This window comes from Falco cherrug, chromosome 3, assembly GCF_023634085.1.
Source record: "Falco cherrug isolate bFalChe1 chromosome 3, bFalChe1.pri, whole genome shotgun sequence".
Lineage (NCBI taxonomy): Eukaryota > Metazoa > Chordata > Aves > Falconiformes > Falconidae > Falco > Falco cherrug.
The window spans coordinates 96,491,401-96,504,285 of NC_073699.1; the positions used below are offsets into that span (position 1 = coordinate 96,491,401).

Here is a 12,885-nt window from a genome sequence, read left to right on the forward strand (position 1 = left end):
TACGCTGGGCTGTGAAGCGGCGGGAGCAGAGGGGGGGGGGCTGGTGCCGCTGCCGGCTCAGCCCGGGTCCTCCCAGCTCCCCTCGCCCTCCCCGCTGGGCCGCGGAGCTGCCCCTGCCTTCCTCGGGGGCAGCGATGCGAGCCGCGGCCTCCTCCCCGTAGCCGCCGGCGGGCCCTTACCTCAGCCCCGCGGTGCCTGAGGCGGCCGGGCGCGGGGTGACCCGCGGAGGGGCCGGCCGGGCCCCGACCGCCGCTGGCGCCCCTCCCGCGGGGCTGAGCGGGCCCTGACGGCCGCCGGTAGGGTTCGGCCCGGCCCGGCCGAGCGGCTGCCGCGGCGGGGAGGCGTCTTCCAGGAGGGGCCCCCGCTGCCGCCGCCGCCGGCGGGGGGGAGGCGGCCGGCGCCATGTGGCAGAGCATCGGGCTGACCTTGCTGGTGATCGTGGCCACCCTGGCCTGCGTGCTGCTCTTCATGCTGTGCGGTGAGTCCCGCCCGCCCGCCTCGGCGGGGGGACGGGGGGGGTGCGGGAGGGCAAGCCTCGCGGCGGTGCGTAGTGCCGGTGTCCGACCCCTTTCGACCCCCATCCCCTCCCCCCCATATCCCCCCATCCCCTCCCCCCCCATATCCCCCCATCCCCCACCAGCTTTTTCCCCCCCCACCCCCGGTGGTTCCTGTGCTCAGATTGACTGAAGGAAATGAAAGGGCAGCGTGCCTGGCGTGTGGGGGAGCGGGTGCGCTTCGCAGCGCCCCCTTCTCTTTGTTTCCACATAATTTTGAGCCTTGAAATGCTTCCAGAGCTTAATTCGGTGACTAATCTGAAGCTGATAGCTTTTTTACTGAACAGACTCTGCAGTTTGTACGTCGGTCTGAAATGCCAGTGAATGGAAGAAGTAAACTTCCTGCTGCTATCCCTCAGCTTTTGATGTCTGTTTGCCAGAAAAGATAGAGGGCAGCTCTGAAGAGGTTTTTTCTTATGTGGATCCCTGACTTGCCTTTTTTCCTTATTTTTTTCAATGCAGAGAGAAGGGTTATTTCAATGGGAGGCAGGAGTTGCAGGTCTGTTGGAGTTCTTGGAGGGAATCAGCAGTGTAGTGTGTGTGTGGATGTTGTGGTCAATACGCTGAACTCTAGAAAAACACCCTGAAAAACACCACCACCACCAAACTCAAACTACCATAGCTTCTGGTTAAAGGCTTGTGAGAAAGGAACAAATGCCAAGTGGATTTATAAGTGATTTTTGAAAACCAGGGGAGCCAAGTGAAGAGTCAGCTGACATAAAATACTAATGTAATAATACAAAACAGCAAAGCATTCTGAAAAGATTTTGCAATATCAGGGGACTGGATAGTAAAATGGGAGGTGAAATCCAGTAGTAACATGTATGGAGTAATGCACATCAGAAGTGTGAAATGTATGCATGCAATGACCTATGTGGGGAAATACAATGGCTTCAAACTGAGCTGTTAGTATCCCAAAGAAAGGATTAGAATAGCTGAAGTATAATTGCAAGCATTTCTCCAAAATATCTGTTTAATGCTTTGTAGAAAGCAACTAGGCAAATCAAACATTAGAAGTTTAAAATAAAATGGAAAATGTCATTATATTGCTCCAGGAATCTACCATGTGCATGTGTCACAAACAGTGTATTTTCTTGTTAAAGTGTATTACCTTTATTTGAAACAAAGTCCTAATTTCTTTTCAAAAAGAGAGAAGAAACTCTAAATGGGTTAGATCTGTTTAGCCTGGAAAACAGATGACTGGAGGAAGGGTGATGGTTTTATAACAGAGTAGAATGAAAAAGGTGAACTGGAAACGGTTGTGAAATTTCATCATTCTAGAGGAACTGGAGTACATAAAGTTGATCAACAAGCTTAAAACAAAATTCTTTTCAATTTATTCCTCCTTTGTGTAAAGCTCATGAACAAAATAGTATTTTGGATGCTGAAACTCTTTATCATTTAAAGTTTATGGAAGAAAGGTCAACATCTTTAAGCCACAGTACTAACACTCAGATGAGGAAACTTCTGCAATACAGATAACTGGGACTGCAAGGGTATATACTTGTATACTTTCCCTGGTCTTGTGCTCTTTTCCTGGGTCCTGTACTGTCTATTTTTACAGGCTAAGCAGTGACCTAAGTCACTTGGTCAAATTTCTGTATGCTTGTTATATGTTGTGTGGCCACTTCATCTTTAGAAGGTGAAATGTGGTACTTTAGTAAAGTTTTTATTATGCATATGAGATCTTTCCTTACTGTCATGCTGAAAGATTAGAATGATTTTGCATCATGCCATTCAAAATTGGAAATTTTCTCTGTGCCTTCCAGCTTTTGCTGTATGTGACAAATGGAATTGAAATACTAAGGGCTCTTGCTAACTTAAACATCTAAGTGCTTTCTTGCTTAAAGACAGCAAAAGTAATTAATAAATTATTTTTAAGTGGCTTATAAATATGTAGCTGTTTGGAGTTCTCTATTGTACGTTCAACTTGGATTCAATGAATGCTTTGAATCCTTCATTATACTTCAATTTCATCAGTATCAGAGCTTATAAAATGTTTGCTAAAGGTCACCTTTTCAGATTACAAAAAGTCAGCTTCCTGTGTTCAGTACTTTTGAAATCTGTGACATGTTCATTGTTTTTTGGGGGGGGGAATTGAACTGTTACCCTGTTAGAAGTGACCCAATAGGACTTGATAATGATTTACAGTATTTGTAGTTATTTTTTGCCATCATACAGCATTCATTAATATTGGTACACTTCTAGTTCTTGTGCCATGATTATTAATGGAAAATATTAATGAAAACCAGTGTCAAGATCACTACTAGAAAAAACCTGAGCACAAGCTATTTCCAGTGTAATTGTTTCTCTGTGCCAGTGATGGGCAGTTTCTTACACACCTTCTTACTGACAGGTCCCTAGTGTTTGCAGCCTGTGACTCCCAGGGAGACAGCGTGCTAGGTATGATGGTAAATGCCAGCTAGTGAGACATACACATTAATTAATGGACAAACCTGACACAAGAATGGCTGGATACAACCTTGAGTAAGCTTGATGAGATAAGAATAATTTACAGCCATCTGGTGAGAGGTAATGAAACAGGAGCGTAAAGAGCTGTAACTTGGATTTTGAGTGGCTTATAAAAGGACTCAGGGTGTGAATGCTTGCAGAGAACAATAGACTTAATATCCAGGAAACATTCTAGGATCACGTGGACTTATGCTGCTTGTCACAGACATGATGTGATAAATACTCTCAAAAATGAAACAATGGAGGAAAACATTCATTTTATCATTTTTTCTAAAGTGAAAAGATAAAATTCAAAGCACAAACTATCAGGAGTTGCTTTTTGTATGGCTGTGAAACTGGTTGATATAAATGTGTATGCCTGAATTAGGCATTTATGTCTATAAAAGTACTTCAAATAAATAACCTCGTTTATTTTTGTTTAAACATTTCTGGATGCTTGCAACTGCTACTTTCAATGTTAATCTCAGTTTGTTAGGAAGCATGGAAGGCTTGCAGTTAGCAACATCTCTATTTGTAAACCGATCACATCTGACATAGAAACCATTCAGGGACTTTAAACATAGCAATTTTTCAGTTGCTTTTTTAAAAAGTGTGACTAAGGTAACTTGCTTCCACTTTCTTTATTCCCACCTTTTCTGATTTCCTTTCTCTGGTTTCTCTCTGGTGGTCTCATTGCTGCTTTTGTATATTCCATGTTCCTCTGTTGATGTGAGAAACTCTGGCACAGCCAAGCTTATAGAATAAGATAAAATACTAGTAAACGTGAACTCTAGTACTGCTTACTTCAGTGTGTTTGTTTTATTTTTCCCAATATAGTAACGCATGGAGCCATGTGAAATTGCAGAACTGCCTTCAGTGGAACAGATGGAAGCATTCATCTCATTTGGCAAGAGAGGCTAATGAGATGTGGTTTGAGAGACATGACCTTAAAAGAAAAATCATGTAACTCAAAGTGCTGACACAAATGTGTGGTTTGCTTCACAGGTCTGAATTCAGTTGCAGATGGGAAAACATCTGAGCCCTAAATTCTGCCCGAATAACTTAATGTGTTAGTTACAAAACTGTTTATAAACATATTGTATACTTGAAAAGATGAGGTAAGTCATGTTCCATTAGATCTGCAATAAAGAGAAAATAGCCTTTAATTTGAAGTTGAATTTTGAAACTTAGAAATGAGGTATCAGAAGAGCATGTTTCCTTGTGATGTCAGCAAGCAGCGTGTGGCTGAGTGTTGCATTAAATGAGACCAGGTTTAAGGAGCTGTGCAGAGCCAAGGACTGTGTCACCTGATGTCTTCTATTACTCCAGTGTCAGAGTAGTGTGTGCTTCTTTCAGTCTGATCTCCATAGCAAAGCTGTCCACTAGGGCAGTATATGTTCTACATCTTAAAAATGGCGCAGCATTGAAGTGACTTGTCCATGGTCACAGAAGACATCTAACACTGCTCAGAGTAGAACAAATCTCAGGTTAGCATCTAGAGCTCAGGGCTCCCTTTCTTTTTCAGCTATAGCTGCTTAAGATTTTCTGTGGTGGATGCGTCAGCATTTGAATACAGGCAACATTCATCTTGGGGGTACCCCAGTTCTAAATTAATCTTAATGTGCTGGAGTAATAGCATTCTATTTTCAAATCATTATGGATACAGAGGTAAAATGATCTTGCAAGACTGCACAGAAAGTCCATAGTAGGGTCAGAAATAGAAGTCAGATCTTCAGACTCTGTCTTGTGCCATTTCTGCATCTCCTTCCTTCCTTTCTTGGCTTAATTTGTATTTGACATAAGAGAATTCAGTTTGCTTTACCCCAGCACTCCATATTGGCACCATTTTTTTTTTTTGTTTTGTTTGCTCTTCCTGATTCAGATGGAAAAGGAAAATGTGCTCCAGTAAAAAGACCCTCCCTTAGCTTTTTGTGTACAAGCCAGTATAAGCTGAATGAAATACATGGACCTGACACTTGTACCCCTCACCTTTTGAGGGGAAGTAACATTGTAGTCGGATCGTTTTGTTTCTTTTTCCCTTTATAAAATCTAAGAGCTGGTGTGGGAAGGAACAGAAAAGGTAGCTTTAATAAAGCGTAGTCAAATCATAAAATCTGTTAACATCCTGATACTGCATAGATGTTACGTACATCTGTGAGTCAGGAAAAGAGGCTTTGACTCGCGGTCCCATCTTCACAAACACATTGCATCACAATTCATAAGAGGGGTTGACATACTGATGGCACAGTGCCAAGTGTGGCTTAAGTATCTTTGGCACCTGGCTGTGGCATTTGAAGTGAGACAGTGGCTCCTAGCTTTTAGTGAGTACTGAACTCTGCAAGGCTGAGGACTGCTATTTTTCCTGCATGCAAAATACCATCTGGTTTTGGTAGGCAGGATTTCCTGGCTCGCTCTGGATTTCGGTGCCTGCTACACCAAGAGCAGGAGCCCCCGTTTTGCATTATGATGATGCAGTGTTGGATCTGGCTTACTTCTCTGAGAGGCAACTTCTTTGGACATTAAACATTGAAATATTATAGTCTGCATGTCATCGCTTCTTGTTTGGTGAAGGTGTGTTGTGGGTATGCTGTTTGACATCCACAGGTTCAATCAAGCTAAGGATGATTTGAAAAGGTAAATCAAATGGCTAAAAACAATAAAGCAAGCACTGGAAGACTGAATAAACACAAATACTTTGTGTGTGGTGAAGTTAAACCAATAGGGCTTCTTTGAGAGTGACTTAACTGAACAAAGTGGAAGCATTTGAGATGCAAACCAGTGGTGTCATTTATGGCTCCAGTAAGAGCTCTACAGCAAAAGAGCTGCAAAGCTAGACTGAGCTCATAAAGGCAAGAATGCATGGAAATGCCCATTTTCCTTTTTTGTGTATTTTAAATTACATTGCAATTATTTTCTTTTTAAAAAATACACTGTTAATGTAATTTTAAAGCATGGCATGATGTCAGGTGTTAACATTCTGCGATGTTCTTAAGAGGTTGAGAAACTAATAGAAAATGCATTGCCTTCTGATTCAGAAGTAACTCAGTACGGTGAATCTGCCTCCAGGCTTTGTGTGTGGTTTTTTTTTAATGGTGTGTCTAGTTGGTATTGTTGCTGGAGAGAGTTTCTGTTACCCAGAATAACTTGTTCTTTAGTAATCTCGTTATTTCCAAGGAAATTCTTACTTGTGTAGTGACAGTGATGCGACAGGGAGTCTCAGCTGAAGAGGCAGTCTTGATTCAGCCAAGCGTGTTTGTTGTGGGGATTTTGTTTTTTGAACTTTCTGTTCAAGCTGGCACTGTAACTAGAGCAACTGAAAGAAAGAAATCTTTCTCCTGTGATTACCTTATATGTAAATGTCTTTGGTACAGGCTGGGTGATCTGGTGAGGTCTTGAAACTCTAGTTTTCGGGCTTGGTTACCCTCCCACTGTTACTGGCTAAGCCTGTTGTAATTTTCTTTTCAATGCATTGCATTGTGGTTGGTTTCACTTGGCTATTATCATTGATCTGGTGGTTTGTTGACTACAACCAGTCTTGTTGGCAGATTGTTTACACTGTCTTGTAGTCTTCAGCTGAAGAGCTCTAAAGTCTGTTTATGGTACTTGGTATTTTAGATACTCAGACCATTGTGATCTAACCAAAACCAAACATAGAATAAAAGTAACGCTTTTCTTGAGAGTGTCTGGGAATGAACTGTAAGTGTTCTTTATTATTCCCCTCCCAATAATTCTGTGTGTTAAGTGGCCTGTTTGTAATGATAGAGGAAGCATGTGGTCTGCTTTGTCTAGCCTAAGTTAAAATACTTCTCAATGGAGTATTTATTTATACCAAATACGTTAAATATTTTTGGCTGCTGCTCTTCCCTACCTCTGCCTGTAGCGTTCTCTGGAAGTAATGTGTCTGATTCACAGTAATTAACTTTGCAGATGTTAAGATTTTAAACAACCCTAGCAAAAAGACAGATGCAACCCCCCTGAAAAAAATTGTGTCTGAGAGTTTCCCCACATGTGCATATGCTTAGGTGGATTTAGTAGAGTGTACTGCATGCTTTTCATGCACTTCTGAGTCTAGCGTCTCAAATTTTGTCTCTTGTCAACAAATTGGTGAGTTGAAGAAACTTTTAAATAGCTTGTAATATTCTGCTTAGGTCTCGCTTTCTTGCAAGTGTCCTATATTCACTTGGAATATTTTATGTGTTTTCTTTCCCACGTGGACTAGAAATGAGCATGGTATTTCTAATGGTGTTTAGATCCATGAGAAGAATGGATTGATTTATGGTCTTCAGAAGGTACCCAGCATTGAATGTCCCAAAAACCTGAAATGTTCCTCAATGGAAACAACTTTCAGAAAGCTGCTACTTCAGTTTTTCCTTCTAGATCTTAAAGAAAAAAGATGCTAAAACCAGACATCTGCCACTGAGGTTTTTTTTTTCTAGGTTCAGGGGGATTTAATGCGTTTGTGGGACATCAGATACGATTTAATCACAAGTCATTTAAAGGTTTAGGTATTGATGGAAAAGGAAGTACTCGGTGTAGGCTTTAGGAAGTAATTTAGATCGTAAAAGGTTGTCATATAAAAGCTTTCTTCCAACTTTCCTCAGCAGCAGTGAAGTTATGGATATCGAAAGTCTGCAGGAAGTGAAAAGTATTCTAGGAGGGAGGGGAAGGATGGGATCTTCTTTCCTCCTAAGCAATGGCCTGCTCATATTGGTGTGACTGATTACAGAAGAGGAAGAAAAATAGTGGTGCCATGGTTACACAAGTGTCACGTATTAGTCTTTCTTCCCCTTCCCTAATACGTCTCTGTTGTCCACACTTGTAAGTCTGTTTCTGCTGACAGCTGTGTAATTGGGAGGAGGGGTTTGCCTAGCTCTGTAAAATAGGCCTCTTAATATTTGCTTAGGTCATCAGTATAGGCTTAAATAGCTAGCAAGACCTTCTGAACAGAGAATAGGAGTATTAATTCATAGTTCTATGCAAGATAGATGACTTTTTGGTGTTGCAGATGATGCTTATATTTTATTTATTTAGCATATATTTTCAAGTAGCTGTTTAAATTTTATACTACCTGTGTTTCACAGAGAAGTTACATTCCTCTTCTATGGATGATGAAACTTGACTGGTTAGCTAGTGGGAAGGGGCTAGTTCTCCGGTGAATAAAACTCCAGTCACCCTTGACCTCAATGCTTAGGTAAGGCAGACCTTTGAAAAGCAAGGCTTTGTTTTTTTAGATATATCTACCTCTAAGTTCCTTGCCTGTTACAGAAGCACTTGTACAAGAGAGAGGAGGAACTGGATCTTAAATATTTTTCAAGAGATATTCTAGAAATGTGACCATCTCAACTTCTTACTTGCATAGTTCTGGGACCTAGAGCGTTAGCAGTGGAGCAGAACCTAAATTTACCAGAGAATGCTAATTTTACTTTAATGGGATTTGGGTATAGAGAGGGAACACCTTGAATTTGGGTGATGCGGCCTTTTAGTGAACATAAGGAAGACCTTGTGCAGTTTAAAATAGAATTTATCATAAAACTTGGTATTAATTTAAACATCTCCACAAGTGTACTTGATAGTGATTATATAATGCAGCTTTTAAAATGTGATTTCCAGAATGATGTGTTCGCTGAGTGAGGGTAGAAGCCAGTACTGCCTTTTTACAGTGCTCGTGTAATGAATCCTGAGTCCTTGTTTGAAATTCCCTTTCTCCTTATCTGTGCAATGGTGAGGACCCACCTACTGCTTGCTGTGGCGATACAGTTCAGGATGTGTAGGTCCTTGCCTGGTGCTTCAGCGTTTCTTTCAGGATGAGGACGAACTTTATTGAGACAAATTGGTTTTACAGGACTGCAGAAAGGAGTGGGTGTGTTGTGGAGGGGTATTAGGGTTGAGAGTTGGCAATTAAAGGATGAGAGCTAATCATATATTTTTTTTCTCACTTTTTCTGGTGTACTTTGCCTGAGAGCTGACTATGAATTTGCATGAAGTAACTAAGCAGTACCTTTTTTCTTTCTCCTGCAGGCTGGTACGTGGTTTGGCAATTGTTTTTGTCTAAATTCAAATTCCTGCGAGAATTGATAGGTGATACGGGGTCCCAACAGGGAGACAACGAGCCCTCGGAGGCTGAAGCTGAACAGGAAACTCCACCCTCGCCTCAGAGAGGTAGACAGAAATCCGCTCGACAGCGAAGGGCACCTACAGAAGACACAACTTAAAGTACTCCATTGAACTTCTGAGTAACTATGAATGATTAAGCACCTCTGCACTGTGTTGTTCAGTGGTTTGATCTTACTGAAAAACTGACTTAAGAGGTAATATTAATGCCTGTGGACCTTTAGTTCTGAACTACCAATGTATGCTACTTCAGTAGAGGTTCAGGGAGGGCTTCAGCAGCAAGCTGTGCAAAAGTGCTGGGAGAAAGGATGGGTGAAGAGAAAACTCCGTCAGAAAAATGCTGAGCTGCTGTAGCTCCTGTCTCTGCACGCAGATTAAAAACAGGTCCTGCACCATAGGCTTAGCCTTCGTGTTAGTCTGAACATAGTAAGCATTTCATACTTGAAATGTTTTCTAAATTATTTTCTCTTTACAGCACTGTAACAGCATATAATGAAATTGAGTTTTATTTGCTTAGCTATATATGAATATATATTTTTCCTTCAACCTTGAGAATGCATGTGAACTTGAAAAATGGTTGCAAGATCATCCGGCTTTAGAAATACTCTAAAGTGAGATTTTAGTTATGTTCTTCTATATATAAAAAGTATAAGCAGAATATGAAAAATCAATATTAGGTGCACATGACTTGGAGGTGTTTATTATCTCCTTTTAAAAAAAAAAAAAAGACGGCAAAAAAGGAATCAGGTGGTAAGACCTGTTTTCTTGGTTTTGGTATGAGAAGGGTTACAGGTTAAACAGTCCTGCTAGGTTTCTGTATGTTTTTCCTTAACGTTTTACTCTTAAGTCCAACTCGTGTTGGAGAGGGGAAGGTGCCTGGGTTATTGTTTAGTATTCTGAAGTGTCATCGTTGGTTTTTGGATACTAAACACTTCTCTAGTTCACTTTATACACCTTTACATCAGGTATATGGTACTCCATGTAACTTCTGTCCTGGAACCAGTTAAGGCATTCTGACCGGTTTGGTAGGCATCACTGTAACACTTTGGTAGTGTTATAGCAATGAATTTGGTACCTCATGTTCGGTGGAGGACTTCCTGATTTTTACTGGTAATAAGCAGTTGCTCCTGTTTTCTTTGAGAATGAGCTATACAGCTATTTTGACATGGCACTTCAGAATGCAGAGCTCCACTTCTGTTTATCTAGCAGCTCTGAAGATTGATGCACAAGGTCTTTGGAAAGAGGAGGAACATGCATGTACCACCTCTGGGGTGTGTGTGTGAGAGAGAACTACTAACAGGTCTTGTCATGAACAGCTCCAGTTTTCTCTCAAAGCTTGGATATGTGGTGGTGTCTGGATCACTGTTCCCTGTATATAAACTTATCAGGACTACAAAACTGGTGTTATACTCTCAGCTGTTAAGAAGGTTAAACCTACAACTTCCAAACTTGTGGTTTGGTTCAATTATACAGCTAAAAGCAGCAGCATTTAGCTTTTTCTTCAAGTAGGCCTACATCTGGGAAAAGAGCACTCTTCTAGTGCCTTTATGTTTTAATTTGTCATTTGTGAATACTGTTCAAAAGCTAACAAGAGCATTCACATTATAAAATAATTGGGATGTTTCAGTATTAAAATATGTAAGGTTGGCCCTAACCTTCCTTTGGAGTCTAAAAGTCTTTGTTTTGTTTACTAGCATGTATATATAAGCATGCTTTGTATTACAGGGTTACATTTTCAAGCATGATTAGGCAGTGCTATGCACATATCCTTTAAACACATGTAGAAATACTGATTGTCTCCTTTCTCTAATCCTGTCTGCTGGTAAGGGAATGCCTAAGGATGACTTTTTTTTTTTATTAGTAAAACTCCTATTTATTCAAACGGAGCAAAAGCAATCGGATTCTATTCCCTGCTGCTTTCAGTTTGCCTTGCACAACTTAATGTCACAATATTCTCATGTCTGTATGTCTTCTCACATGATGAGACTTCCAGTTTAGTAGTGCTGACCAAGTACTGGTACGTTTTGCTTAAGAAGCATCTTCAGTATCTTTGTCTTGAGCTTTGCTAATATAGGCTTACAAATAAAGATACCTTTTTTTGTACTGACATAGGATATTGACACTCCACTGCACTTCACTTTTTACCTAGACTTTAGTGCACAAAGATGGCAAAAGCCTGATGCTTGTAGTATCCCAGGCTGAGATAAGTAACAGTTGACTCAGTCTCTGCTTTTAGTAGCTGTTGAAGAAATGTGAAGTTATAGCAATATACATAGCTAGTCAGGGTAGCTCTAAAGGTGCAAGAATCAAGACTGGAGCGAGATTATGAAGGAAAAATCCATGCGGGTTTGAATGCTGACACTGATCAAATATGCAATAAGATGGACATGGAACCTCTGGGTAGCTCATCTGCTTTAGCCAAACAACTTCTTTCTCCCTTCCTTGCTGTATGTAGGTGTACATTTCACTCCTCCAGGTTATTTTCAGTCTGTTTTTTTGTTTTTAAACAGCTGGCACTATTTTTTTAATGTTGCTGTGACATAGCTGCCAATAATAATGCTGTCTGCCTAGTGTGTAACTTCGATGATCTTATTAATAGCAGGCCAAAGGGTTTCTATTATGTGGTTTGGAAGAATTTTGGAATGCTGATGTCTTCTGTTAATATGTAATTTTTCCTAAAGGAATCTGTAGTAAAATCTTTGTACAGGGCACTTCATGCAAAACTGTAAAAGCAAAGCTATGTGTGTGAAAGCGTAACTTGTGATAAGACCTGGGTTGTGATTGCTGGCAGTCCAATATACTCACGTCTTTGAATATTTTTACTGATGTATTTCTGAAATGTTGCTGGTGGGTAAGCACTTAACTTTGAATTGATGCATTCAAGTCTGAAACCTTATGGAGGCAGCAGGTTACACGGTTGGTCTGGTTTTGTTTAGTAGGATCTGTTTTTAAAACTGTTTATTGCCTTATTGTTGCAGCCATTATCTTGAATGTATTTTGGGTTCTTGTTTGAAATATAGTCATATCACCTTTGTTGCAGGGGCTGTGTAACTTTGAATAAGCAGTAATTACCAATGTTGTATGTGACAGCTAATTGAAAACGGTTACTGCAATGAAGGCTGGAATAGACAGCATAGACTGGTTGAAAAAATACAAAAGCTATTGCTAAAATTTGAGTTTTGTTCATGCTGGATTGCATAATTCGGACCTGTTAGGGAGCCACTAAGGTTATTATTGTGGTGTTTTAACGTTTGCCCATGAGGCTAATTCTATGCAGTTCATCCACTAAGCACTGCTGCTGTAGCTATTTGCAGTAAATGCCATATACTGCGCTGCAATTTGTGAGCAACTTGCTGCTTAATATCAGGTTTTACACTGAACTAGACCTGTGTATGTACTTGTTTTGTTTGGAAATGACCAGCATAAAGAATGTGTTCAATGTGGTCATTCGCTTCAGTGTTACGATACTGTACTCAAAGCTTCTGTGGTTGTCTGTTTTCATCGTTAACTGTTCTTTTAACTGACTGCACAGATGAAAAATAAAGTAACCAGACTTGATATGAATATCCAACCCAAGTGGTTTTCTGACTGACTTTGGGATTTTGCCTGCAGAATAAGACTTCTTGTTTGAGTGTGCAGCACTGCAAAAGACTTGTCGAAAGTCATGTTCTCGCTGGTGTAATACCTACAGATGACTGTAATATTAAAAGGGCGGGTTAGTGTATATCTTTCACAGCAGTTGTTACTAAAGGTGGCTTTCCTGCCTTTT

The 12,885-nt window shown here is 40.6% G+C and overlaps 1 protein-coding gene across 1 annotated transcript; it reads left to right on the forward strand.

The window, feature by feature from the left end:
- Nucleotides 1-12,680, forward strand: SMIM13 (small integral membrane protein 13). The gene is made up of 2 exons (XM_055705159.1): nucleotides 1-478; nucleotides 9,024-12,680. Exons 1-2 carry the CDS (start codon nucleotides 403-405, stop codon nucleotides 9,215-9,217), a joined length of 270 nt encoding a protein of 89 aa, XP_055561134.1. The 5' UTR covers nucleotides 1-402; the 3' UTR covers nucleotides 9,218-12,680.
- Nucleotides 12,681-12,885: the final 205 nt, after the last annotated feature.

What these genes read in the sequence shown, in the direction of transcription:
- SMIM13 (XM_055705159.1), top strand. Translation starts at nt 403, where the DNA reads ATGTGGCAGAGCATCGGGCTGACCTTGCTGGTGATCGTGGCCACCCTG. An exon ending in GCTGCTCTTCATGCTGTGCG is followed by an intron (nt 479 to 9,023) that starts GTGAGTCCCGCC and finishes TTTCTCCTGCAG; the next exon opens with GCTGGTACGTGGTTTGGCAA.